At 49.5% G+C, this 26,687-nt stretch overlaps 11 protein-coding genes across 11 annotated transcripts; 4 read left to right on the forward strand and 7 right to left on the reverse strand.

Annotated features, from left to right (window-relative positions):
- Positions 1–637: 637 nt before the first annotated feature.
- IAQ61_010253 (uncharacterized protein) lies at positions 638–4,741 on the reverse strand (the record flags this gene model as incomplete). The annotated part of the gene is made up of 4 exons (XM_003841582.2): positions 638–676; positions 2,020–2,391; positions 2,442–3,402; positions 3,516–4,741. The coding sequence occupies 4 exons, from the start codon at positions 4,739–4,741 to the stop codon at positions 638–640; spliced, it is 2,598 nt and encodes an 865-aa protein (XP_003841630.2).
- A 1,925-nt stretch (positions 4,742–6,666) lies between these two features.
- On the reverse strand, positions 6,667–7,746 carry IAQ61_010254 (uncharacterized protein; the record flags this gene model as incomplete). The annotated part of the gene is made up of 1 exon (XM_003841584.1): positions 6,667–7,746. The coding sequence occupies one exon, from the start codon at positions 7,744–7,746 to the stop codon at positions 6,667–6,669; it is 1,080 nt and encodes a 359-aa protein (XP_003841632.1).
- Positions 7,747–8,069: 323 nt separating this feature from the next.
- On the reverse strand, positions 8,070–8,720 carry IAQ61_010255 (uncharacterized protein; the record flags this gene model as incomplete). Its single annotated transcript, XM_066098721.1, has 2 exons — positions 8,070–8,456; positions 8,538–8,720. The coding sequence occupies 2 exons, from the start codon at positions 8,718–8,720 to the stop codon at positions 8,070–8,072; spliced, it is 570 nt and encodes a 189-aa protein (XP_065951266.1).
- A 782-nt stretch (positions 8,721–9,502) lies between these two features.
- On the forward strand, positions 9,503–11,137 carry IAQ61_010256 (uncharacterized protein; the record flags this gene model as incomplete). The annotated part of the gene is made up of 5 exons (XM_003841585.2): positions 9,503–9,637; positions 9,739–9,819; positions 9,874–10,161; positions 10,229–10,642; positions 10,688–11,137. 5 exons carry the CDS (start codon positions 9,503–9,505, stop codon positions 11,135–11,137), a joined length of 1,368 nt encoding a protein of 455 aa, XP_003841633.2.
- Positions 11,138–12,840: 1,703 nt separating this feature from the next.
- On the reverse strand, positions 12,841–13,852 carry IAQ61_010257 (uncharacterized protein; the record flags this gene model as incomplete). The annotated part of the gene is made up of 5 exons (XM_003841586.2): positions 12,841–12,991; positions 13,057–13,169; positions 13,275–13,569; positions 13,718–13,783; positions 13,848–13,852. 5 exons carry the CDS (start codon positions 13,850–13,852, stop codon positions 12,841–12,843), a joined length of 630 nt encoding a protein of 209 aa, XP_003841634.2.
- Positions 13,853–14,598: 746 nt separating this feature from the next.
- On the forward strand, positions 14,599–15,090 carry IAQ61_010258 (uncharacterized protein; the record flags this gene model as incomplete). The annotated part of the gene is made up of 3 exons (XM_066098722.1): positions 14,599–14,748; positions 14,831–14,853; positions 14,904–15,090. 3 exons carry the CDS (start codon positions 14,599–14,601, stop codon positions 15,088–15,090), a joined length of 360 nt encoding a protein of 119 aa, XP_065951267.1.
- Positions 15,091–17,582: 2,492 nt separating this feature from the next.
- Positions 17,583–17,762, reverse strand: IAQ61_010259 (uncharacterized protein; the record flags this gene model as incomplete). Its single annotated transcript, XM_003841589.2, has 1 exon — positions 17,583–17,762. One exon carries the CDS (start codon positions 17,760–17,762, stop codon positions 17,583–17,585), a length of 180 nt encoding a protein of 59 aa, XP_003841637.2.
- A 260-nt stretch (positions 17,763–18,022) lies between these two features.
- Positions 18,023–18,307, forward strand: IAQ61_010260 (uncharacterized protein; the record flags this gene model as incomplete). Its single annotated transcript, XM_066098723.1, has 2 exons — positions 18,023–18,205; positions 18,272–18,307. 2 exons carry the CDS (start codon positions 18,023–18,025, stop codon positions 18,305–18,307), a joined length of 219 nt encoding a protein of 72 aa, XP_065951268.1.
- Positions 18,308–18,405: 98 nt separating this feature from the next.
- IAQ61_010261 (uncharacterized protein) lies at positions 18,406–18,986 on the reverse strand (the record flags this gene model as incomplete). Its single annotated transcript, XM_066098724.1, has 4 exons — positions 18,406–18,429; positions 18,483–18,651; positions 18,708–18,804; positions 18,914–18,986. 4 exons carry the CDS (start codon positions 18,984–18,986, stop codon positions 18,406–18,408), a joined length of 363 nt encoding a protein of 120 aa, XP_065951269.1.
- Positions 18,987–20,022: 1,036 nt separating this feature from the next.
- Positions 20,023–21,491, forward strand: IAQ61_010262 (uncharacterized protein; the record flags this gene model as incomplete). Its single annotated transcript, XM_066098725.1, has 6 exons — positions 20,023–20,221; positions 20,322–20,378; positions 20,430–20,500; positions 20,561–20,949; positions 21,000–21,095; positions 21,152–21,491. Coding segments are annotated over 6 exons (1,152 nt in total), but the record flags the coding sequence as incomplete, so codon positions are not given.
- Positions 21,492–22,380: 889 nt separating this feature from the next.
- Positions 22,381–24,108, reverse strand: IAQ61_010263 (uncharacterized protein; the record flags this gene model as incomplete). Its single annotated transcript, XM_066098726.1, has 5 exons — positions 22,381–22,638; positions 22,690–22,907; positions 23,829–23,877; positions 23,913–23,954; positions 24,037–24,108. Coding segments are annotated over 5 exons (639 nt in total), but the record flags the coding sequence as incomplete, so codon positions are not given.
- Between the last annotated feature and the right edge of the window lie 2,579 nt (positions 24,109–26,687).

Genomic DNA, 26,687 nt, shown 5'->3' on the forward strand with positions numbered 1-26,687 from the left:
GTTTTGTAGGGTATTCCTATTGTCTTGTGTTGTGTGGTGTGGATGTATACATGTATCCAGATAGATGTCATAAATAAACAAACACACACATAAACGCCAACAATCTCAACACAACCTCTATTTCGCAGTTCGGCAAGACCTTTTACCTACTAGGCCTTTCTCTGTTGAAATACGGAGGTGGTTTTATGGGTTTGGCTTGTTGTTATGGATGGGTTACTGGGCTAGATGGGCAGGAGTGTTGGGGGTGGGAGGTGGAGAGAAGTTGTATCTTTGTCTTTCTAGCAGCCCTACATCTCCCTTGCCTTCTCATCCCTATACCTCTCCCCCTATTCTCGTGCACTTCCCAATCAACATCTCCCGTCCCATTCTCAGTCCCATTTGCTATTCGCATAGCTTTTCCCATGTCTCTCCCCATCCCCGTACCTCTCCCCACCCGAGACCAAGTACTAAACCCCCCCCCTCTCCCGCGCCGCCCCTCCCCCCGGAAAAATGTTAATTTGGAATTGAGCAACTGAAAGTCACAGGGGACGTGAGAGATAGCGGGGGGAGAGAAAGGAAGGGGGTAGGAGAGGAGAAGGTAGTTGAGGGGGTAGTAATGCGAATGCGAATGCTAATGCTAATGCTAACAATGCTAATACTAACAGCCGTAGTAGTAGCGCCAGAACGAAGAGTAAGCCTGCGCCAGATCAAACGAAGAGGAAAACCAAAGAGGAAAACCAAACAAGAACAAAGGGACGAAGAAGAACGACACCGAGCAAGACGAAATAAAACAGATTGTGTAAATAGATGGACAGTCTAGAATAGGATGATCCAGTTCCACACCAGACCACACAAGCCCAATCAAAACGCACACGATGCTACACCAACCACAAGGGATACCCCGATAGCCCCGTGCCTGAAACCCGACATCTGATTCCCAGCGATCAACAAGGAATAAGAAAGGAAGAAGCTCGGACGGGTACTAACTAACTAACTTCCGAACCCCAGACCTCAGACCGCTACCCTCTGCCCTCGGCCCTCCGACCAGACCGCAGACCAAGGATGAACGATGGATAAAGAAACCCGACAGACTTGCGTTTCCCAAGGACAGACTTCCAATGCCAAAGAGAGACTTCCATTTCCATACCCAATGCCAAACTTCCAGTTCCAAAGCCAATGAAAAAAAAAAAAAAAAAAAAAAAAAAAAAAAAGTCCCAATGATGAGATAAGCCGACGCCGACGAAACAAAAGAAACGTGCTCAAGTCCAGAGGTTCAGGTCCAGGAATCCAAATGGTCCCAAAAGTGCAAGTGTGCAAGCGTGCAAAGGTTCCAATTGTCCAGGTCCAAAAAGACGAAAGTGAGAAAGCGAAGAATGAAACCCGACAAAGAGAACAGAGGGAACAGAGGGAACATAGTATCAGAGTACCAGACGAACAAAGAAGAAGAAAACCCATACAAACTAAACCAAAGTCTACAAACAACCCCCCCTACTCATCCCTCCCCATCCCTTCCCCTCCACCATCTACCCAACCCAATCAACCAACCCACCCCCTCCCCTCCCCAACCCCCACCCTCTCCCCCGGCGCCCTCGGCAACCCCTTCTCGCGCCCCAAACCCCTCGTCCCTCCCTCCTTGGGCGGCGTCGGCGGCCCCGAATGAGCATGAGGCGAGAAAGCCGGATCCTTGGGTGGAGTGGGCGGGCGTTCGTCGCCGCTAGCTGTGGCCGAGTCCTTGGGGGGTGTGGGGGGGCGGACGTCTGCGTTTGCGTCTGCGGTGGTGTTTGTGGAGGTGGCGATGTCGGTGCTGGGACGTGGGACTGCGTCTTTGGGGGGAGTGGGTGGTGGACGACCTTGGGAAGTTTCTTGGGAGCGGGAGCGGGAGCGGGAGCGAGATTGTAAGAGGGGGAGACCGAGATGGGCGTCTTTGTGTGGAGGAGGAGGTGGGGATTGGGAATCCGAGGCTGGGTGGTCGTGGGCAGACGAGGCGCTACGGTTGCTGCGGCCGCCGACGCTCGACGATTCTGCTGCTTCTTCGACGACAGGCAGCGTGGTGCCGATTTCGCCGCGTTCGGCCGAGGGACTACGGACGACGCGGAGTTCGCGCGCGGGCACGTTGTCTTCTGTGCGGCCGCGTTGTCGCGACCGGTCCGCTTGCTGTTCCGCCTTTTCCAGCACCCGATCGGTCGAGGAGCGCTGTGCGGTTGTCGAGTTGATGCCATCGATAAGGGGATCGTCCTCTGCGCGTGCCGCTTTCTCTCTCTTCTCCCGTTCGGCCGCTTCTGTCGTTTTGGTGACGCCGCTGATGAACTTGACGAAGCGGTCACCGTAGCGTTCTGGGGGTATGGCCGAGATTTGAGACTCGGTATTTGCGAGCCCTTTGAAGAAATGCTCCATACGCTTGATGAAGGAGTACTGTAGGGTGTCAATAGGTAGCCTCGGGTAAACGGCAGTCCACGGCTTACATGTGTCAGACAATCGATGATGCCCAGGTAGTATATCTCCTCTCCTGGAGCATCATCCTCGTGGGTGGCCCTGAAACCACCATCGTCAGAATAAAAGTAAAAGTTCCGCTTAGCATCTTCTAGCTCATCTGGCATCTTGCTCGACGTCTGGTCCATGGGAACTGGCTTTTGCGTCTTCACCATCTGCCTCAGCTCCCTGGCTTTCCGCGCACTCTCCAGTTTTGAAGGCGTCCGCATCAGCTGGTTCGGCTGTGGATCCGGCGCCTCCTCTCCACCTGGCGAAAAGACCTTTAGTGTCTTGTCTCGTAGATTCTCTTCATTGCCCTTTTCGAGGTCGTGAATACCCACGAGCAGGGAGTAGTCCATGATGCGCAGGCGCTGGAGGAGCTTGACATCCTTTTGCATCTGCTCAATGAACATTTTCTTTTTTGTTGGCCCAAACTCCAGATGCTGGTTTCTTCGTAGCCAATTGAGATCTTTCAGTGTCGCGCGTGGGTTGGCCTCCAAGTTGTCTTCCTTGAAGTCTCGTCCGATAGTAGAGCCCTTGAGATCAAAGGTGCGGTGGATATCTCGATGCGGTGGAAATAGGTTGTTCATAACGACGAAATGGATCTTGCGTCCATAGGGTATCTTTACGCGATGCAGGCCGTAAAATTGGGAAAGAAGGGTATTTGGGTTCTCTTGGACGTGGTTGTAGTAGTCCTTGAGTATTTTGCGAAGAAATTTATGCTCGGCATGATGGATGGTCTTGATTATGTACTTGTAGTCGCGGGAAAAATAGAAAAAGCTGCCACTCTTGCCGGGCGAGCCGAGTTCGGAAAGGATGTACTTGCTCGTCAGTGATACGAGGTAGTCGGCAGGATCCAGCTTGAAGATGGCACGGAGATGACGAAAGACCCAGGGGGCATAGTCTTTGAATTTGAAGTCGTACTTGGCCGAAGGCGTCAGCTCGTTACCAGTTCTACACAAGAGTCAGTATCAGGTGGGCACGTGGGGATCACAGGCTCGCCAGACGATGCAAAGCTGAATTCCAAAAGGTGCTTGACGAGAAAAGGGAAGCCATCCGGAACGTACATGTCAAACGAGAACTTGTGCTTGGCGTCAAAGTCGGCGTCCGTCAGCTCTCGGTCCATCTTGGCATTGGTTCTTGATACCGTGAACCGGATGCCGGTCAACATGTTGTAGGCCGTGACCCAGTTGACGTGATTTTGATCCACCTTGGTTCCCACGACGACACGGTCCTCGTCCTCGTCCTCTTTCCTCTTCCTCTTACTTGCTCGCTTCTGCCGGATGTGCTCTGCCCAGCGTTCGGCGTCCTCATCCTGGGTAATCTCGTCGCGGTGATTGTCCGAGTTGATGGAGCGGGTGCCTCGTCGTACCAGATTCATTGAGCCTCGACGACGCTGGGGCGTTGATGGCGAGAATCGGCCACTGGCGCTGACGACGTCGTCGGTGTTGTTTTGAGTATCGCGGGGGCGCGAGGTGGAGGGTTTCGGGACTTCGAGCGTATGACGCTGTTGCAAACGGTAGGGATGTTGTGATGGACTGGGCGCGGTGTGGTTGAAGGCTGGTGGGGATGACACACGATGCGGCTGTACTGGTACCTGCAGGTTGGCGGCTACATCCCCCGACTGCGACTGCAATTGCGAGTGTGATTGCGATTGCGACTGTGACTGTGACTGTGACTGCGACTGCGACTGCGACTGCGACTGCGACTGCGACTGTGGGGGCTGCGGGCCTCTCGAGTCGACATGAGGCACAAAGTCTCGATGGGCAGCTTCGGTCCCGTCCAAGGAATTGAGCCCGCCAAGCTTCACCTGCGTAGTGCCCATGCGGTCCTTGGTCTCGCCGCTGCTGTGTATAGAAGCAAAGTAGCCGTCGTCCCGGTCCAGCAGCTCGCTCGAGTTGCCACGGCTCTCGGTCGACTTGTTCAGGCTCTCGGACTCGAGACGATCGCCTCTACTCCGGCGCGAGTGGGCGTCTTCGTGGGACGGCCGTTTGTGGAGACTGGAGGGTTTTGCGGGCCGACCATTCGTCACCGAGTGCATGACGGGTGCGCCATTGCCATTGAGGACATGGCCATTCATCTTGGGAGTGTTGCCATTGGGGAGACCCTCTCTGTGGTCGCGGGCAGCAGGGGCTCTGTCCGAGGGGGAGCGCACCGAGGGAGGCGTGGTCGTGGCCGTAGTCGTGGCCGTAGAAGTAGTCGTGGTCGTGGTCGTGGTCGAGGTCGAGGTCGAGGGCTGGGGCTGGGAAAAGTTGAACGAGGACAGGTCGTTGGTATCGGCATACGCGGGCATCATCCGGGACTCATGGACGGTCACGCTCATCAAAGAGGCGGCCTTGCCCGGGCGGTGGAGAGGAGGAGAGGGGGAGGCGTGGGAAGCCAGGGTTAGGTTAGGGAGGGCGAGTGGCCTGTGGCTGGAGTGGGCAGGCTGGTGCTGGCTTGGGCTGGGCGTCGTCCGGGGGACTCCAGGTGGTTGCGGAGCGCAGGCGCAGGCACAGGCGCAGACAACCTTCACAGCAGAGTCGAGCGGTGCGGAGCGAGGCGGAGCGGTGCAGTCGTGCTGTGCAATACAGTACAGTGCGGCGGGCAGGGGGCAGCAGCAAGCAGTAGTAGCAGCAGCAGCAGCAGCAGCGGAAGCAGCAGCAGTAGCAGTAATAGTGGTGGTAGTGGTAGTAGTAGTGGTAGTAGTAGTAGTACTAGCAGCCTTCTTCCTTTTGCTGGCTGTGCCTTTTGCTAGCTGGCGGGCGGGTCGAGATGGGAATAGAGGCGAGTGGTGGGCAAGAATGGGGCGTTCAAAGTGGCAGTTTGCTGGTCCCAGGAGAGTCGGAGCGCGGATGTTGCTCGCCCAGCCAGCGCCTTTCTGAACTTCGTCAGCGCCGTGATCCGAGATGCCGTCTTTGCGCTGGTGGACAGGGGCTTGGCGCAAGGTCTGTGCAAAACAATGATGGAGGTGGGCAGTGAAGCAAGTCTCGGAACAGCGGCTTGGACTGCTGATTAGGGTTCTGACGAGGGCGAGAGAAAGTGCGTGTATGTGTATGTATGTATGTATATATGTATGTATGCATGTATATATGTATGTATATCCGTCCACTCCATCTCCATCTCTATACCGGTACACAAACATGTCTTCCCCAGCCATGGCATCCCCAAAACAAAACCGAAAACCGAGAAAGCGAAATCTCAACACTCGTTCACAGTCTGCTCCGTCTTACCAGTCGCACGTCCATTCTCCTGTACCCAGAGTACGGTAAACTGGTTCTAGGACCAGGAGCGCAGAGCAGCACGCAGTCGTCGCGCAGGGGAACGCGCGCCGCCATCACAGCAAGGGAAATTAGAATGACTGAAATAGGCCGGCCTACAGCGTCTAAGCCACACACGCACACACACACAACACCCTACGCTATACATGCATAGTACCTATGGGGACTGTGTCACTTGTGGCTTGACCGCCAATTCACCCATCTTCTTCTCACAAAGCACCCGTACCTCTGCTCCACACAGCCACGACACCATCTCTATCCGAATTCCACCCCATTGTATAATGTACCCGTAGTATTGTACAACATGCAATAACAAGTAGATCTCATGCGCACTCCAGTTCTCGCAAACAAGGAATTCCAGCCAAGGAACGGGCGTTCGTTTCCTGCCAGCCCTGACTCTGCGATGGCCTGGCGCTACCCACACTAGGTACAAGAGCAGGGAAAGCAGCCATCGTATCGTGGCCATTGCATGGCATTCTCCACAAAAGCGCCCAGCGGGGCATCTGGCGGGAGCGCGCTGGTATTTGCACCAAGGGGGCCTGGTGTGGGAGATGGAGCTCACGGTCAGGGAAAGTATGGAATCGGGTGCATGTTTGCAATGGAGAGTGCCCTACTTGGAGAGGAAGCCGGTTGTGGACCTGGTGTCTGTGACAGAGGAACTATGATTTTATGAATTATGCCATGTTTGTTGTGATTGGCCCCATGGTCTCAGCATCCCACTAGCAAAAGCATGCGGCTCAATCGCTCATCACGACAAGTCCTAAACTGCACTTGAAGCCGCCCTTTCATCCACCACCCAATACTCGTAGCATCCATGCTGCCTCATAGATATGCCTCTCCTTTTGCGTCGGTATCCAACATCTTTGAGATGCTGGCCCATAGCCCTGTCCGTCTCTTCTGTACTTTTACTAGGGTAGACTTGTGACTTTCGTCTTGTTCAGAACCTGCACCAGGTACTTCATCCAGGCCCAATGCGGTGCTCGGCGCCAGGAGCGAGGCTAACCACATCGGTCCTTTGTACTCCCTTCCCCCTGTTCCCCTCCTCCAACATGGCCCTGATTTCCTCCACCGCAGACTTTGCAATCTGGGTCCGCTTCACAGCCCAGCCGCGATTGTCCTTGTCACTGTCGTGCGCTGAAATCCAGGCCTTGGCATACAAGTTTTGCGCCATCTCCAGGCCTCCAGGAGATCCTGCAGAGATGGTACCCCCTAGCCACCATGGGTTCTCCACGCAGTCAAACGAGTGTAGCAAGGCTGTCAATGGGAGGGCCGATTCCGAGACCAGATGGCCTGTTGCATAGGGCTTGATGATGTCATAAGAGACGCCGTGCGGCGAGTAGAGGACCGAAACTGTCTTTTCGCGATCCTGGTTTGGCGAAGGCACAATGGTGCGCGGTGATGCTGCGGTGATGGTCATGCGTGAGTCTGGAGAAGGCGGTGGGGTCATGGGCAAGTCCAGATAGTGATTCGGGCTCGAGTGCGAGAGAACGGTGCAGGGAGGCCGATAGGTGATGCCAATGGCATGGTGTACTCCAGACACGTCTCGCTTGGCCGGCAGCCACGTCACGGTCACTTCCCCACAGGTTCCTCGGGGTGTTGGCGGCGGCAGAAGAATGCGGTAGACCGAGTCTTTGTTTCGGTCGACATATTTGGGCAGGGCGTGCACACGGTCGGGATGAAAATGCTTCCATGAGCGGATCTTCTTGGCAGCCGGCGGTATGGCAAGGATGGTGGATTCGCAGTCTGCTGGTAGTTGGCGCAGCGTTTCTTCATGACAGTGGTCTGGCTTGTGTTGCGAGACCAAGACCAGGTCCGGCTCGAGCGGGAGCTCTTTCAGGTGGGGAATGCATGGCTGGTGCTTTTGCTGGGAAATGGAGAAGAGCGAGTTGAGGATGATGGAGGGGCCGACAAGCCAGGGGTCGAGGAGGATGGTGAAGGAGCCTGGGAACTGTCCAGGCGAGGAAAGTGGAGCCAGTGGGGGACTGAAGACCAGCAGGAAGGAGCTATCACCGTTGAGCGACTTGACCGACAGGGACATGGCAGAGGCTACGCAGAGCGTATCGCGCCACTGCACGGGTCGAAGACATGAAGCAAGAGGAAGGGAGGAAGGGGGGAAGGGGGGAAGGGGGGAAGGGGGGAAGGAAGGAAGGAAGAAAGAAAGGAAGGAAGGAAGGGGGGAAGGACGGAAGAAAGAAAGGAAGGAAGGAAGGAAGGAGGGTAAAGGAAGGAAAGGAAAAGAAAAAGGAAACCTGGGGTTGGAGAAGATGACAAGATGACGGGCACCTTGGGAGACAAGTGACAACGTCAGCCTTGGACCTGGTAGATAGTTAGTTGTTCAAAAAGACTGGGACTGGGACTTTGTCACAACGCCACATTTGCGGGAGGGCTGACGGGAGGGGTAAGATGAGGGTAGGGTAGGGTAAGTCTACACGAGAAAGCTTGGACCAATGGAGAAGGAACCCTCTCCCGATGGCTGTGCTTTTCCTTTTGGCTTCTCAACAAACAGCAAAACTCTCGAGTCTCTCTGACTGGCACTATCTTTCTGGAGTAATCATCCTCTTCTTCTTCTTCGTCTTCTTCGTCGTCGTCTTCTTCTTCGTCGTCGTCTTCTTCTTCGTCGTCGTCTTCTTCTTCGTCGTCGTCTTCTTCTTCGTCGTCGTCTTCTTCTTCGTCGTCGTCTTCTTCTTCTTCTTCCTCCTCCTCCTCCTCCTCCTCCTCCTCCTCCCCTTCTTCTTCTTCCCAGTACTGCTATTCTATCCATCCAGCAGCACAATCATCATCTCCTTTTCCTTCCACATCTCGTCTTGCCTCGACTGGCTGACTACATACTCCACCAACCAAGTGAACTGACTCGTAACGAGTGTACACACACACTGACGGGACGACCTTGTCACCCATTGTGCACATGTACCTACTTACATTACAGACTCTACCTTGACTTGCTACCCAGCTGTCAACGGTACCGTCTAGCGCTGCGGCCCAGACCGCGACCAACTGACATTCACCATCCATCCACTAAGCCTATTCCGTCCCCCACCCGGCGACTTGCTCGGCGATTGCGAACCCCGCGAGTCGAACCGTGACAGGCAAAACAAAGGTCTTCTCTCTGATCAATCATCGCGGATCACGTCCTGCTTCGACTCGCGCGTCTCGGTCCTGGTAGCCATGCTGGCCGTTGTACACACGCGCTGTGAAAATCTCGCCCACACGTGCAAGGTAAGTCCCAGAGAGTTGTGGGCTACGAGCCGGTCAGCCAAAGGCCCCCCAAAAAAGGCTCCCTGAAGGCCACAAAGGCTGAAAAGTGGTTGCGGCGGGCGGGAGCAGAGTAATGTTCACGCTTGCCATTGGGCAGTCGCGCAGAGCCCGTCCGTCCACCCTCAACTCCCGCAGCCTTTCAAGCAAGCTCTTCACCATCCTCAATGGTAGACGGCCTTGCTAGTTAGCCAAGCCTATTCTCACACTCACCACACACCCAACTCCCCTTTCAACTGCTCGACTGAAAGAAGAAGAAAATAATATCCGAACAAAGATAGTGCAGTCAGCCGCCTTTGGCCTGGCTCTGCCCCGCGCACCCGCGCATTCTCTCATAGACCCCGCCACCACAACTGCTCACGGGACAGGCTGTACTCTATACTCTAACCTGGGAGCTCCCACCCACATCAGGCAGGGCCTTCGCAAGCTCCCTATCCGGTGCATTGTTCTCTTGTACAGCTTCTGGAGCTCTGCCAAAGCTTCTCTGTCCCCTCCTGCAGCTCGTCTCCTGCCATTGTTCCCTTGGCTTGGCTAGGTCCTAGATGCTGGCAATGCCCCCATCCCAGAGCCGCGCGGCGAACCTGACTTCGTCCTTCTCTGTCTCAGACGAGAGCAATGTCGTCGTCTGTCCGCTGCGCAATCATGACAACTCGGCCTGTCGCAAGCGCTGCACAGGTGTAAGTCGCCCCTTCCTGCCCCGGTCCCCCCAGCGCGCGCTGTCCGACGTCATCACACGAAGCTCTCCCCAACCACGACATGGCTAACACGGGCGGATTAGGAAAAACGGTTCCGCTCTATGCAGGAACATATACGCCGAGCACACCCAGAGCACTACATTTCCAAGCTTCCTGCTACCGAGGTAAGCTTCGTTGCCGAATGCGCTGCTGTCACAGCTCAGTAACGGTTCCTGCAGGAGAGCTTCCAGTTGATGGTATCCACGCCGCCACAAGCCCGACCCGACCCCCCAGCATCCACAGCACCACCCCATGCACCCGGCCCAAGTGCGCCAGCCCCGCAAACCCAGGTCTATGACTATGGCCGCGACGAGCACAACGCCTTCTTCGAGACCGACTTCGCCAACGACCCGCGTACGTCCAACGATGTGCTGCGCCGAGGCTCTCTCCTACCCGCGGCTACCGCGGCAGCTGCGCTTGCCTCGTTGCACAACCACCGCGCCGAGTACGACTGGGACTCTGATCCGGTAGGCTGTCGCACTGCTGTTTCTCTGTACGAACGTTCTCTCTCTCTGACACAGACGTGGTGAATAGGATGCCACATCTGAGCCAGATGCCAAGGGCTACAAGCCCCGCGCTCGATTTGCCCCGACTACCATGGAACAACACATAGGCGCCGAAGAGCCGTACTACACATCCAATTCGATACAGCGCGAGCTTTTGCCCTCTTCACTCGCCCGCTCCCCTCCCGAGCGCTCCTCCACCCTCCCACCAGCGCCCCGCTCGGTCAAGCCGAACAGACCGCGTAAGTCGTCCATAGGCCAGAATGCTCGCAGAGGAAAGCACGAGCGACAAAGGTCTGGAGGTCATGGCCGCCGCATGAGCTACGACAGGAAAGCCTTCTCCGCCGAGCCATCCACGGCTGCACAACTCATGGGCAAGCGATGGGAGGACCTGATCGATGCGGCCGCTTCGGCAACCGAGGAAGACAGTCGAGACCTCACACCGGTAGGTGGGCAATGTTACCGTGCTGCGTCTAGCTAATACTGGCAGGTCCCGCAATCACCACAATACTCGCCACACATGATGAACAACCGGACGTCGCTACCACCCTTCTTTGCCTCACACCTCCAATCGTATACAGCATCGCCGCTACAAAACACCCTGACGCCTCCCCCGCCAGATATGTCAGAGATGCAGCCTTTTCCTTCGGTTGAATCTTCCATTGAGTCAGCCGTGTCGGGTCAGAACTTCCACATGCCCTCTCAAGGCCTGTCGGATTCGTCCCCGTCCTTTCCATTTCCCGTTCAGATATACTGCGCTGCCTGTCGCAAGTTGTCAATATTGCGAGACAGCTATGCTTGCTCCGAGTGCATATGTGGCCTGTGTCAAGAATGTGTAGATGTTCTGGTTAGTGAACACACACGAGGTCGAGCGCCGCGATGTCCACGATGCAATGCCATTGGCGGCAAATTCAAGCCCTTTCAACTGGATATTAGATGAGGTTAGTGTGCATGGCGGCGTTTGAACAAGTCATTTTGGTCCTGGCGTTTATGGGTACTTTTGCCATGTGCCCCATGTAGGCTTCATGTCGCATTTCCGGGTCGTCTAGCATTGCCAGTCAGTCCTGCTGGGACAGACGGAATCCGATGTAGTTGATTGCATGGTCATGGCCACCTATTTCGAGTCAATACTGCCTTTTGGAGTGGCGACTTTTTTTGGAAGATGGAAAAGCGCTCTCACGATAGTCATGACGCGAAAAGCGTCGAAATGATATAAGCGTGCAGTTGAATTTTGAAGCGAATTGAAATTGGGGATGTATTCGAGTGATGTGGTGATGTGGTGGTTGGGGTTAGGGTTAGGGTTGGGGAGTGTAGCTGGTCTTAGTGATGAAATATTTACCAGCCTGTTTGAATTCTAGATGCTTGGGGTAGTGAGGAGAGAGAAGTAGTACGATAGATGAGTAAGAAGGTTAAGAATGACGTACATCAAGGTATCCTACAATCAGCCCACATCTTACCCAAATTTTCCAAGGCTGATTATTTACCATACCGCCACCCTAGGCATTATAACTAACTAACCATCATGTATATATAGTTGTACTAGTACACTCTAACACCCACTACCTACTCAATCCTCCCCCTGGTATATATAGTATATCGTGTATAATACCAACATAGAAACGAGAAACCTGCCATCTTCTGCTATTGCTATGGAGGTTCTTCTTGGCTGGGTAGGGCTAAGGAAGGGCGAGGGGAGGGGATGGGGATGATGGGGGTTATGTTTAGGTATAAGAGTAAGAGAGTAACATAGTAACACAGTAAACACTGTAAAACTTGGCCATGTCTCACCATTCATCTAGGATACTAGGGCAATGAGCACTACCTATGCCATGTTATACCATCTAGCCACACATCTTCCTAGCAAAAATAGTCCTCTTTAGCATACGTTGTTGAAGACTGTTCGCTAGTGGTAGTTTGTATACTATATCTACCTAGTATCCACCTAGCCGTGCTTGAGTGAGATTGAGATTAGATCTAGATCCTGCTGGGATGTATGTATGGGGGTGTTGTGGGTAGGTGCTGCTAATACTATTCGCGGGAGGATTAAGGAATTCGCAAGGGAGGATATATGACTGAGGATTTAGAAGTGGCGAGTGTGTGATGGGTTAGACATATATATGATATCGCTGTGTTTCTATAGGAGACGTACGAAATATGTTGGAGCTCGGCCTAGATTGAGGCTTCGAATTGCTGTGTGGGATGCAGGATGAGGATGTGAAAGGTGCTGGGCGTGTTGTTCAAGGTTGGTGTTTCGGATGAGTGACGGTATTGATTGAGTGGGAGACGCTCCTGAAAGGTGTAACTTGTCTGTGTGTAACACGTTTATGTGTAGGAAGGCCACTGCGCTATTGTTATAGCACATGGTACAGCGTTTGCCATGTGCAGCACACTTCTCATCTCAATAGGATCGAGTCACTGTTTCACTCCACAGCGGTCAGAGTCATACGACATCTAGGAGCCTGGATAAAATCACTCACATCCAGGATAAAGTCACTCATATCCAGGATAATATCACTCATATTCACTATCAAAACGCAGTCCCAACAGGTACATATGGCGATACTGATTGACCTACGAATTGACAAGAACCACTTGTACAATACTATCCAGAATCAAACCATCGTTTAATCCCCCCTTCATCTCCTACTGCGTGTCGGGGTAATCCTTCATCCCAATCTTCCACCCCTCACACTCTATTCGACCCACCGTGTTGCCCCAGCGCTCACATCTGCCCGCCTGCGGATTCGGAGTACACTCCTTGCGGCTCGCATCAACCATCGAACAGAAATTGTACCTATTCCACACTCGTTAGCATGGCCAAGACAATGCCGCAGAATTTTTTGGACTGGTGTGTCTTACGTAGTTGGGTTGGTTCTGTAGGCGTAGCAATTTCCTGGCGCTTCTGGTTTGGTCTCGGTGCAACTCTCTTTCAGGAATGCGAAGATTGTTTGACCGTTTCCGTTGCGAGTACTCTGTTGAATGGCTGGTTAGACTATCGAACTTCTTCTAGCATCTGGTATGATGCGATATGGGGATATAGGACATAGAAAAGGCCAGAGTCTGAAACATGTACATACGACAAGCTTGTCATTTGGGCCGGGAACAGCACCCGAGGAACACTTGGCTGGGAAATCCGCCTTGCTGACAGGCGTCGCTCCATCCTGACCGGTCTTTGCCAAATCGGTTAAAAAGTTAGGGATAGTAATGGCGCTGCCGTCGGGACAGCGATAGGGATCCGAGTCTGGTGAACCGCCTATGTACGTGCATCCGCCGACGCCGGAACAAAGGTTTTGGACCCAGGCAGCGTACGCAACGGGGAGACTGACAGCGAGGACGAGGTAGCGCATTTTGTATCTGAAGGTAGTATGGTAGCTGGGAAGGGTAAGGGATGTGGTAAGGTATCTCAAAAACTTACGATCAGCGCAAACGAGCTCGTTTTATACATGCTCCCATGTCAAGTGCCTGAATAAGTACCGCATCATTTGTAAGTAATCACATCTAGATCAGGCTAACGATTCACAGTAGGTCAAGCGGCGAGGCAAATGCCAATTTGGTTTGTTTACTCTGAAGCAAGCCAACGATAGAGCTGTCACCAAAGTAGTTTTAGTTGCACAAAACGGCCCGAAAGTATACTACACGCTACCACCTACCCCATATTGCCGCGCAATGCCCCGGAGCAAGTACGAGACTCGGGCCCTATGTACCGCGAACACAAGAGCCGAGTCTCGTGTGAGGTTGAAGTACCGGTACCGCTGTACAGCCGCATGGGCTGATTTTAATGTATTCAAGTCAAATGAGAACATGATCAAGCGATCAATTAATCCGCCAACGAGAGTACCAAAATAGGAATGACGCCGTGAGCAAAGTTTCCCAAGACAGTTAGCGGTGTTTTACTGCGTTGTCAGTGAAGGGCAGGTTTGAAGGCTTGGCGATTTGATTTTAGATTGACAATGATTCACGTAGCCTCCTGATTAGGGTTGGCAAACTAATTTCACCAAACATGACTAACAACAACTGACAACGGCGGGCAATGGCCATGACTTACAACGCGGACACAATGTCCTTTGTAGGTAGACGCCGCGCTGCATTTATACACGACAGGTGTCTACGTCGAAACTGCTTAGACATTACGCATCTAATCTTAGTAAAGGGAGAGAGATGCGTGTATAGAGAGGCATAATACTAGTAGTCGAATAACAGAAATAATCTCAACGTGGCTTTTTTTTAATTGTCCTAGCACATACTCATCTAGGTCTAGTGTAATCACTCTATCCGTTACCTACGCGTTGTTTGTGCTACCCTAATTAAACGACAACGGACACATCAACAAGTTGATTTGACCAACGAGCCGATGTAGGGCTGGTTGAAAACCAACCATCACTTAGCAATTTTGCTACGGATATGTCGCTGTTCAGTCGCATATGGAGACCACTTCTCGGCCGCACCCGGAAGCCGTTTATCTTCACTAATGAAGGGTTCGTAACTATTTCCGCAGACCAAAAGGTTAAAGAGGAAATCCTCCCGGACTATGTCGCATCCAGATTCTATCCGGTCCGAATTGGGGAAGTCTTTCGCGGTCGCTATTAGGTCGTGGGTAAGCTTGGGTTTAGAGTCACATTAACTGTTTGGCTAGCACGGGATCTCGGGTACCTACCGGTAATGTCGTCCCTTCTCTGTAATGCGACTAGCCGCCTAACTCAATCTAGTGTAAGCCGGCATGTCGCTCTCAAGCTCTTTATAGATTCCAATTCTATAGGCAGTGGACAAGAAACCGAGCTTGACATGTACAAGCGCATTGAGAAGTCTTCCAAGGATCACCCAGGCCGTGACGCTGTACGCTCACGTAAATGGACCGCAGGGATAACATCAGTGTCTTGTCCACCATTCGCTTAGGAGAGCGTGCTTGGTCTCAGGCACCGCAATTCCTTGCAAAGGTTATCGGAGCCAATAATGGCATTTGTACTAGTGTAAGCGTTTGTTACTACTATGTAATTATAGATTCCGACTCTTCGGTCTGTTCCTCAGGTACAGCACACACATACAGACTCCCGCTCTCATCGATTCCCGCATCCCATCATTCAGAGTTCGTCTATTGGGTCTTTTACCGTGACGCAGCGTTTGACTCCTACTCCCACTTCCGTGACCTAGCATATATACACCGTAAATATCTCAGCGCCAGTCGGCATAAGTATGCCATGTTATTCAAATAGAGGCTATAGGCCTCTCTACCTTTTGCCATGTACCAAATCTATCCCAACTGTACGCGACATACCGATCTCTCTATTAGGTTCTTTGTTCCAAACCCAGGCGTAGGATAAGCAGCGTGATGGTTCTAGAGACATGTTTTATAAATTGATTCGATCGACTATTCTCCCGTCATCTAAAGTGCTAGTGCTGGTGATAGAAGAGACTTGTTTTTTATGGATATCCACTAGTGGTTTGGCCTTGGAGAAGACATGGAAAACTGTCTAGAAGGGTGTATGCATGGTGTTGCCGGATAAGCGGATTGCAATTACGCATTTGAATCAAGCAATGCCGCTCTAGTCTACTTTAGCTACGGACAGGGAGGAGGTTAGTTATATATAAGGCGAGCTTGTCTTTTTGGAAATCCAGAATCCTAGAGTTCTAGGGTAAGTTGCCGAGTAGAAGCAAAAGGCTATAAGCCTATCAGAATGCAGAAGCTATTTCCAGAGCCTAGAACGGGGTTATTTAGACTATAACTACTCTTAAGTATAGTTAATAACTAGTTCACATAAGCTATGTTTCTTTAAAGTAGACTATAGTATAGATAAAGCCTAGTAAGAAAATATAAATAGGGTTTATAGTATTAGTTACTCTACTGAACCGAAGGGAAGTGGTACTCCCTCATCTTGGTCGATTATTTCACGGAGCTTTGGACAGGTTGCTTCCCATAGTATTTGCAAAACCTTGGTCCTCAGGGAAAAAAAAGGAGAAGAAAAGCAAAGACAAGGAATTTAGGAGACAGCCAAGCTATCAATTGTATTCATTTTCTATCTCGTGTCGTGGATGATAGATAGTCCTACCCAGCTCTCCTATGTCTATTTAAACCCACTCCTTAAAAGGTAAAACTCCTGAATTCAGACTCTATCTTGTGCTACGGCACAATAATTTAGTAAACTGCCTTTATTTCTACTTATATTATATATACATATAGCGTAAAGCTAATATTCTTCTACCCCTTTTAGCTATGTTATGGTATTGTTGTATAGAATGTAAATAAAACTACATTTTATACGTTCAATACAAAATATTACTTTAGAGATGTATAGGGGTATATTTTAAGGATATTTACCCCTGTACTTTAAACCCCTAGAACACTATTCTACTGTAAAAAAAATGGAACTTAGTGCTCACCTCCGATGGCGCCGGCGATTGTAGGGAGGGAGGTAGTGATGATTGTGCTGTCAAGGGCAGTCAAGAATGACAAGAGACATAGGATTTCGAATATGCACCAGAGTTTCCATGAATGTTGGAAAGATGCTGGTTCCCGGGGCGTTTTGATTTGTTTCTCGAGGGTCCCATTCTCTGGATACAGAGATGGCGTGGTTAGGCAACCTTTCTCATCTACTTCAGGCTTGTTCGGAGTCTTCAACACAATTTGTGCCGACGACAGGAAAATGGCTGTTACAAAAGATGCAAAGAGGAGAAGAACGTTCAAAGCTGAAGCTGACAGTATACGGGGCTCTAGCGCCGTCCAAAAAAAATGAGATGTTAGCAACTACTCAACTACCAAACAATGCCCTTGCCCACGCCGCCTTAATAAAGTTAAGGCTCTAATTTTTTGTCAAGAGGTTGCCCTATACCATAGGATCTATTCTGCCCAAGAACATTTCTAAAAGATTAGTATAGGAGTGTTGGTATCGCTCAAGTTTGGCCATACCACCATCACTGATTTCTCGTTTTTCGGCCGGCGCTAGAGCGGGGGCAGGCAGCGTCCGTAACATCGAAGATAAAGTAAGTTTCAATCCAAGCTGACAGCTCGCCCAAAAGAGTCACATGGATACGCGTCGAACTGGATAAATCCGAAAAGAAGAGGAAATGGTGGATGTGATCCGGGATAAGATCTGATATGACTGGGCAGCTGTGACGTATTTCCTGGGGCCGAAAGTAATCAGGAAGTGGTATTGCGATGGAAATAATGTACGGCCTGCAGTGAGCGGTGCCGTATCGTAAGTTTCATTCGCAGATTTGGACCGCAGATAAATGATTGGATTCAATGAGGCAAGCTACTTTGCCTTCAGGTCCAGTACTGTGGGCTCCCTGCTGCACACTGTCTGCACGGAGAGTGACTACCTCCCCTTGCTACTTGTCTGATCGTAAGCCTTGTCGTCCAACCCCGAGCCCATATATTGGAGATTCCAGCTCTAAACGGCGAGACCGAGAGTAGTGACGCGGGACCCTTCGATTCGGAAAAGCGACCAGACAGCCTCCGACGAGGCGATGGCCTGTTCAGGGCCGTGGGTCCAAGCCATGGTCCTGCCCACAGACCAGATGCTGGCGAGCAGGAGGGGTGGAATATGTCTGAGGGCGGAATGCTCGAACATGGCTACGAGCAGCTATGTCGGTTTGTGGTGGCTTGTTGCAGTTGCAGGTGTTATGGCCACTATCAACACTATTCTTGGCAAGGCAAATGGCCATAGATTAAATAGGCATACACTGATGAGTGCCGGAGAATGCGAGATAAGCCACAGTTGCAGGGCGGGCACTCTAAGCAGAACAAGTTGTGATTCTGAGCGGCGCTGGTACACTGCGCCCCCAACGCCTACACACTACACTGTAGGTAGGTTGCAACTTGCGGCCTTCAATGTTTACCCGCTGCAGTACAATAGCACAGGGTAGCACGGGTGATCTGCGCAGCGGCCCCACAGCCGTCCAGTTACTAGTACATGGGTACATGTTGGGGGCCGAGATTCCTGGGGCCACTCCACGTGCTTTGCTGAAACCACTTCGATCGAAGTTGACAGAGTACCGGTACGACGATAGTACGGTACGGCTTACCGTGGGAAAGCGTGATAGGCTTTAGAGCCTTGCGACGGATGCTCACTGTCAACAGGTTTCAGCTTCTTTCGAGTCTGCTCAGACGGCATAGGTGTAATCTACCATTGCAATCGTGTGGATCGCTCCGAATCAGAGAGCCATGAGTTCGTGTACGATCTGCCTAGCCGACCATGGCGCCGTTCGCTCACATTAGAATGCCTTGAAGTTGAACGACTGTTCCATGATATATTGGATTCAGTCCTACAAATGACGCTTAGTTGCTGTACGAAGAAAATGAAAAGATAGGCCATTCTGCGCATGCTGACGTGATCGGGTGCGGTAGACCCTTCATCCACCGCAATTCGACATTCATCGATCCTCTGCTGCGTCACAGCCTCCACATCGAACATGATGTGCTGAGACAAAAAGTAAGCTTCCAAAAGCTTCAGCACCGGCCTAGACCACATTTTTTGTCAGCGATGGTAAGTATTCTGAGATCAAGCTTATCATACCGGCTAAGAAAACCAGGAAGAAGTCTGGCACTCTTCGTGATGTATACAGTGTTGTTGATAAAGTCATCCGCGGCATTCATAAACTTCTTCTCGTTGGCTGAGCAAAGTGCCGATAGTTATCGTTGTTGATTTGCAACAACAGAATGAGAGCCTACCGAGTTCCTCCCCGAAAAATGCGATGGCGTTCGTGCGTACAACACACTTACGGATCACTGCGGCAATGTTCGGCTGCTCTCCAGGACCGCTCAGTAACTTGTCCATAATCTGGGCATTGGCCATGGGTGTCTTTGGCAATATAGATGGAAAATCGTTCCCCAAGAGTGTGCGGACTGTTTTTGGCAAAGGCGTGCCATCAGCCCTTCTTTTCTCAAACCAACCAAAAGTTGTGCATAGACTGCTCCGGAAGAAACGACTATTCACCTTGATCAGCATCGTATGCAAAAGCCTGTGAACTGGATCTATAAACTCACAACTTTTGCGGCTGCTTGCTAAGACTAGACTTCGTTCGATGCACGATCAATGTCATCTACTAATTTTGGACTTGAAACCAAATGATGGCTCGAAACAGGTTAAGGGAAAGGGGCATCTGTACAGTCTCAGATGAACGATTGCATCAGTGCTTCAAAGTCCTTACTCGCGAAGTCATGCTCCTGGTTATAGCGGACAAGAAGTGACCTGCTCAAGAGAGAGTCACCATAGATGAGAGTGACCAAGATCTCCGAAAAGATGAAGAAAGAAAATATGAAGTTGGTATGTTTGTTGTTTCGTTTGGGATCCGCTTAAGTACTATACTAGAGCCATCAATTGCTAGGAAATGGCGTTCAAAATCAGCCTGGCGAGATACCTCCTGAGGGCCAACACAGCCCGGTGTTCCGAGGAACTTACTAAACTGCCTCCATTGATGATGTTCAGGATTTGCTGACCGGCCGGCACAGTCATATTTCCCATCCATGTTACATACCTGCATGTAATATATCGACGTCTAGTCCGCCCCCAATCGTTCAAGGCAAGTATTCATCAATTGAATGTTTTGAAATAGACCTGCGTCGGGGACCGAAAATTATAGCTTGGTTTTGACCTCGCCAGCGCGGTGTGGGGGTGTTTGAAAACTGTATTCCCAAGGTAGTACGGTTTTGTGGAATGCCTAGAATTAGGTGATAGGGACCAGGGTAATGTCAGCTCTTTGCGGAGATAAGGTGCAGGCCAAAGATAGGTAAAGTGTAAGCTGAACGAAGCTGCTCGTAACATAACAGCTCACCACTTTCCTGGCATCGTGCCATAATCACTGTCCAAATCGCGCAACATGGCTCCGCAGTCAACTCCTCCTATTGATCTCACGAAGATACCTCTACTTCCTAATCCATCTGATGCACCACCAAACTTCGATGATCCGCCAACGTTGACTAATAGTGATTTCGGCACTGGAGTGGCGCTGATAGTCGTAAGCGGAATACTTTTGACACTTCGCATTGGTACCAACAGGAAACTTTCCAATAAATGTGGGTTGGACGACTGTAAGTGGTTTTCACGTTTCGTAACAGATCCAGCAGGCCAACGGCCCTTCTCGCTGTCAACTAGAATTACTTTCGGACACTCCTGACAGCGATTTTGAAGTCCTTTGCATCTTTGCATATGCTGGTGGCATTGCCTACTGGGTTTTGAACTTGCTCAGTAAGCCCCTTGACATCTGGCGGAATGCTACGAGGCGCTGATTTTCTCCAGATGGCGAAGCAGGGTTAGCAAGGCATGCTTGGGACATACCTCTCTCGACACTCACAGTTGCGGTTACTCAGGTACGGTCCAAACGCTCCGTCTGCTGGTAATGGACTCATCTGATACCTTCCGACGTATAGAGACTGACAGCAATCTTCTTCGTCTTGCCCCCGTCCCTATGGGCCGCCAAGGCCGCCGTACTTGCTCTGTACATCCGCGTGTTTGGTAGCGTAACATGGCTTCGACGCACTGCCTGGATCTGGATCGTCTTTATGGCCCTCTTCTATGGCATGAGTATTTTTGTTACAGGATTCTACTGTATCCCCAGAAAGGGCGGAATGTGGGGAGGTGCCTTATTCGTACGCTGTCAGGAGTCGGTATGGCTCCATGTGGTTGTTGGAGTGTTCTCCGCAGTCGCCGACTTGGTCATTCTGATAATGCCCTTTCCGATTGTGTTGAAGTTGCACGTGTCGCCCCTCAAAAAACTCACTCTGGGTCTTGTTTTTGGTACTGGAATCATGCAAGTTTCGTCCGATGGGTCTTGTTGAACGTATACTAACGGCGCTACCGGTACTACAGCTTGGTCGTGATGAGTATCATATCTCTTTGGTTGAGAATCATCGTTTTCAAGGGTGTCGACACGACGTGGAACGCCACATTGTTAGAGATTGTGTCGTAGGTCTTACCTACAAGTGCGGACCATTACTCTACGATTACTGACCGAGCGATAGCTCCGCCGAGATCTTCGGCACCATTGCTGTCAGTTGTGCGCCCGCGATGTCGGCTTTTTGGCTGAACATCTTCATCAAGAGTGCACTTTGGTCAAAGCTGAAGTCGTCTTCTATGTTTTCGTATCTCAGGTCGTGGATTCTGCCTTTGAAGCAAAGGTCGCAAGAGAGACCCTCCTTTGTTCGTACGTATTTAGCACGGTCCTCGAAGCGCTCGCAACCAGAGACTGAGTCAGCACACGATGCCAAACACATACTCCGGAAAAGAAGCTATGAAGTTCTGGAAGAGGAACGGACATCCTCAGAACATCAAACCCCTTCATCTAACAGCACGAAAGAGTAGATTTGGAACTTGCCGAGTGGACCAATTAATGTAGCGCAAGTCACATTGCTAATGAAGCAGTTATTCGCAGTTCTCGAGCGGGTCAAGGAGCTGACAGAGGTAACTAAAGAATTATTCTATGTACCTAATGAGAAGCAATACAGTTTAACGCTTCTGCTAATGGTCTTTTCTTCCCTCAAATCTGGTATCTAAGCTCTAATACGTAACTGTAAGTCTAGCCTTTTCTTTTATTATACCTAGGTATAACTTACCTTCCGGGTAGATAGGTATAGAATAAAACGATGTTAATAACGTTAACTCTTTGTCGCAATATCAATATACCACCAAATCCCACCATATATCTCACAACGGAGGTAGGGTAGGAGTTTTCACTCTTGCCCTATTTTCCTGCTTGCGACATTTTTCTATAGCTACTTCTACCTTAATCTTATATAGGCTAGGAAATTGGGTTAGGGTACCTAGGGTAGGTGTTACTAATACCTATTCAGTACCCTACTCCTACACAAAGCCTATATAAATTGTAGTCCAGTTCTATAGCAACTCTTTAATTAATTTTATCCTACTATTATAGGTAATTGGTCATTAACATAGCACGCCACAGGGGGGAAGGGTTAAGAAAAGATAAGCTAACCATTAATGAATCACTACAGACTAGTACTAATAAGTACCTAAATAGCGCATAGGAACTCTGTCACGGTATTTGATGCCTATTCTAATATATATACAAAAGAGCTAAGCGCATCTAGCTATTATCTATATCTGTGTTTTTATATGCTAGTAAGTAGTTTCAATGTCTTCAAACGAAGGATGGCTCAGTGCCTAACGAGCTGTAAGCCGCTGCGAAGGGTCCAGATTGTTCAATCCTCAGATCAAGTCCTTGAACGTCGAGTCAACTTCTGTCCAGTAAGAGAATTGGCACATATGGGATATAGTCTAGCGCCCAATCCTCCCAAAGCATTCTAAGAATCTCGCAGTTCGCTTCCTTATCACCAACATCCTTCATGAGTACATTTAACCCTTCTTTGTCCCCAAAATATAATATTTGGCGCTGCAGGCGGATAAATGCAGGTAGTGCGCCTTTCAATTCGTGTAGTTTGAAGTCATCGTCAGGCCCTAGTATAACACGCCCAAGAACAGCGTAAATGCACTTAGTATATTAGCAATAGATTATAATTTTTGGCTTATATTAACCACTCACTACTAGTCCAAATAAGTGTAAGTCAGATGGTTTGTTAAGCTCTCCCTTGAAGTGACCTTCAGGGCTGCGCCAGTTATCATTTCCAGCTAGCATTCCTTTGATACACCTAGGCTCCAGGAGATAGGCTGCATTCTCAAGATCAGAGATTTGGACCTTTTCAATTACGGCCTCTTCGTTAAGATTGCGGTAATTCACCAAAATGTTATCAGGCTTTACATCTACAGAAAATCAGTTATTTATATCATTTCGGTGAAGGATAGGAATAGTTAGACTCACCTAAATGGACAATGTCACTACGGTACAAAACCGGTTTACAGTAGCCATATTTATCTAAAGTAGACTAAGAAGTGGTTTAGGTAGAAGAAGTAAACCTAAATAGGGTTTATTATACCATGTATTCCACAAAAGTAAACTACTTTTATTTCTACTTCTATTAATCTACTAGTATTACGTAGTAATACCTAGTTTCCTACTATTTAAGTATTTTACCCCTCCTTTCTTTAATCTTCTTCACCACCTCTATCACCACCTCCACCACCTCCACCACCTCTATCACCACCTCTACCACCACCTCTATCACCACCACCACCTCCACCACCTCTATTATCACCACCTCCACCACCTCTACTACCTCCACCACCTCCACCACCTCCACCACCTCTACTACCTCTACCACCACCTCTATCACTACCACCACCTCTACCACCACCTCTACCACCACCTCTACCACCACCTCTACCACCACCTCTATCACCACCACCTCTATTATTACCACCACCTCTATTATCACCACCTCCTATTAGTAAAAATATCATAACTCATTATTATGTCATATGTGCGTATAGCGTAAAGCTAATCTTTTCTACCCCTTTTAGTCTTAGTTAGGTATTATAGTGTATAATAGAAATAAAACTACTTTTTATACTTAATTTAAACCCCTACTATTAAAAGTAAACCACCACTTTAAACCTATTTACGGGTATACACAAGGTCAGTTTACACCTATATAGTAAACCCCTAGCGTACCATTCTACAGTAAACAATTTTTTACCGTAGTGTGTCACAGACGTGCATATCTGCAATTCCTCACAAAGCAGCATTAAGAAATTTCTTCCGAGCTTTCACTAGCATCTGTTTACGAACCAGACTTAAGAAATTATCGTCCAGGTATTCATATACAAATATGCGCTAATTTAGTATAGTATCCAATAGTAGCCATATACGGCAAGTTTAAGGAAGTCTTGGTCGAATGTTCTCGTTAAAGGCTGAGAATATGTTTAGAGGGATGTCTTTCAACATAAACTCATTATTCCTAGATCTACAAGAGAATTAGTTATTTCAAGATACATACGATATAGGAGGCTGCTTAAACGCTACTAACCACATGCGACCAAGGTGCGGCTTTTCCTGTATCAATTTCTATAAGAGATAACAGCGTCTAGTTAAGCTAACCAAATTGAGGGACTTTGATGCTGCCATCTTTAATGGTTATTCGGAACATGCTTCTCTCACCGCGGGCGACGGAGGGGATGACCGTTGATGAGTACGAAGACGCTCAGCGAGTCTTGGCGCGAACAGAGGCTGAGAAGCCAAAACAAGAAATTAGTAGGCAATTCTCAGAGACTGCCAAGACGTTGAATGCGCGCGACTATGTGTCACTGCGATAGGTATCAGCGGAGTATCCACTTGCATAAACACCTACAGCGGAGCATCCACTTGCATAAACACCTAGAGCAAGCACCACTGGATTGGTTGTATCTAGACGCTGACTCTATATGAAGTACCAGGAAGGCGCATTCGGAACGACTTTGGCAGAATTCGATTTCTCTCCAAAAGATCTTGTAATGAATGGGCCTCTAGATGTATGTGTTTGTGACCTCGAAGCGCGTATTAGCTCGGCAGCATGCGTTCCTTCTGACCTTCTGTCGGCCCCAGCCAGATCTTCTACATGAGATGATTTGCAAAGTGTCCAGCTACAGGGATACGTGCCTATGCATCAACAATGTATGCTTTCACTTCGATATGTAAGGAATGTCTTTTGAGAACTGTATGCTAAACAGTATCAAAAGATCTTACGATGATTATCAGATCTAAAGGGTGGTTATCTTCCTCGCTTGCTCATACTGCGTTGTTGCTGTGATACAAACACCATGCTTGTCATAGTGTCAACATGACATGAACACATTACCATCTTGCTTCCTCTCAGTGCCAGTCGACTCAATTTCCCAAATTCCTTGTACCTCCTTAGATTGCTGGTGGCGTGAAGGGTTGTATTGAACCTAATGTCTCCTTGATACCCTTCAAAGCTCGCCTGTGCAATACCACTGTTTCGCCATAATTTCTCCAACTCAACAACTAGCTAGGATTTCCACGCTTAACAGGGTTCAATTCGTTCGTTCCTAACAGCTTCTCTCGTACCTTAAGCGCTTCTGTAATTAGATTTCGTGCCATGTTGCAATATCCTTGCTTCCATAGATACTATGCTACGTTCGTGGCTATCTGCACCCATGCTACCCAGGATATGACAGAGACCAGCAAGCTGTTGTAAGCGATTTCGGCTTGATAAAGCAATTACTAAAATGTTATCTAATTCTCAAACTCTTCAGTGGAGAACTCTAGAGTCGAATATTCTAGATAGGGGTCGTCGTCGTTGTTTCGAGATGCCACGAGGATTATTAAATGGATATATAATATCCGCAGGTACCATAGAGCACGGTGTTAACTTTGAACCCTCCCAAGGGATCCTCGTCGTCGTCATCTTCTGACTCGCTGCTACTGCTGCCTGTCTCGAAGCCATCTCTTTCATTCTCTGGAAGAAGACATGGGGTCTCTCGAAGCCCATTTGTAGTTAAAAGCTTCTGGATCTGGTTATGAGGTTTCTGAACCTTGCATGCCTCGAAGTACGCCTGCCTCGCCTCTTGGCGACGGCGCTGCTCTTTGAGCCTTGCGACGTCAACTTGCACTTGCTAATAATGTCCTCCTTTGGTGTTGTCCAAATATGTCGTCCAAGATAGACCGAGGCAAGGAGTTGTCGCCTGCTGAACCTTTTCCAAGGACAGTCATAAAATTATCAATTTCCCTAGCTTCTTGATCAGATCGCTCGCCCTTGCAATGGATTGATCAGTAGCCATGTTCTGGTCATTTATGCAGGACAAAGTCATAGATCGGTTGCGTAGTTGCGTCACATCTATCTAGCTGTTCAAGCGTTGGTCGCCCTAGTTCCTCCTTCAGCGCCTTGCAGAATTCTGAGATTCTCGCGAGAAAGGAGGTTAAGAATCTTGAAACACGGATGTGGCTCGATCACTTAGGACTTGGGTAGGTAGGATGCTCCTCTCTTCAAGGTTGTCTACGAAAATTAAAGCGGTCCGATGAAACTTCTGTCTACTTCTTCCCACTTGCTACCAACTTCTCTTTGTTTGTCTTTTTGCTCGTCAAACCAACAGCCTCCTCTGAGTTGGGCTGACTGTCCGGTGTTTACCTCTTCAACTTCCTTTCCTTTAGTTCGTCTGGCTGATTGAATCCTTGAATCCTCAGTTCTTTAGTTGCCTTGCGGTCTTGATCATTATTCTCTTCAATTTTGTGCTTTCTCTTTCCATTCTTGTCCTGCCACAGCTTTATACTTGATTAACACTTGATATAGCCAAAGTAGGCACAGTATAATAGATTTTTGTTAACATTACACGGTAAAGTCAGTAGGCTTTTGTGTAAAAGGATAGAAGAACCTTAAGTCTAGCTCAAGATTAAAAGTTCTAGATTATGTATAAGCTTAGATCTATTCTACTTGATTAAACCAACGAAACCACATATATACTGCATTTAAGCGCTAGGTGACAGATAGCCTGCTACAAATACTATTAAAAAATCTATAGGAAGCATACACAGGATGTATTTACTTTTGTGGTCACTGTTAGTGACCAAGGGGAACATACGCTAACTACTTACTTAGCACAATTAAAAAAGTGGTCAAAATACTGTTTCTGCCATGTCCTAAAGCTTAG

The sequence above is a fragment of the Plenodomus lingam genome (assembly GCF_022343315.1).
Source record: "Plenodomus lingam strain CAN1 chromosome Unknown contig_8, whole genome shotgun sequence".
NCBI lineage: Eukaryota > Fungi > Ascomycota > Dothideomycetes > Pleosporales > Leptosphaeriaceae > Plenodomus > Plenodomus lingam.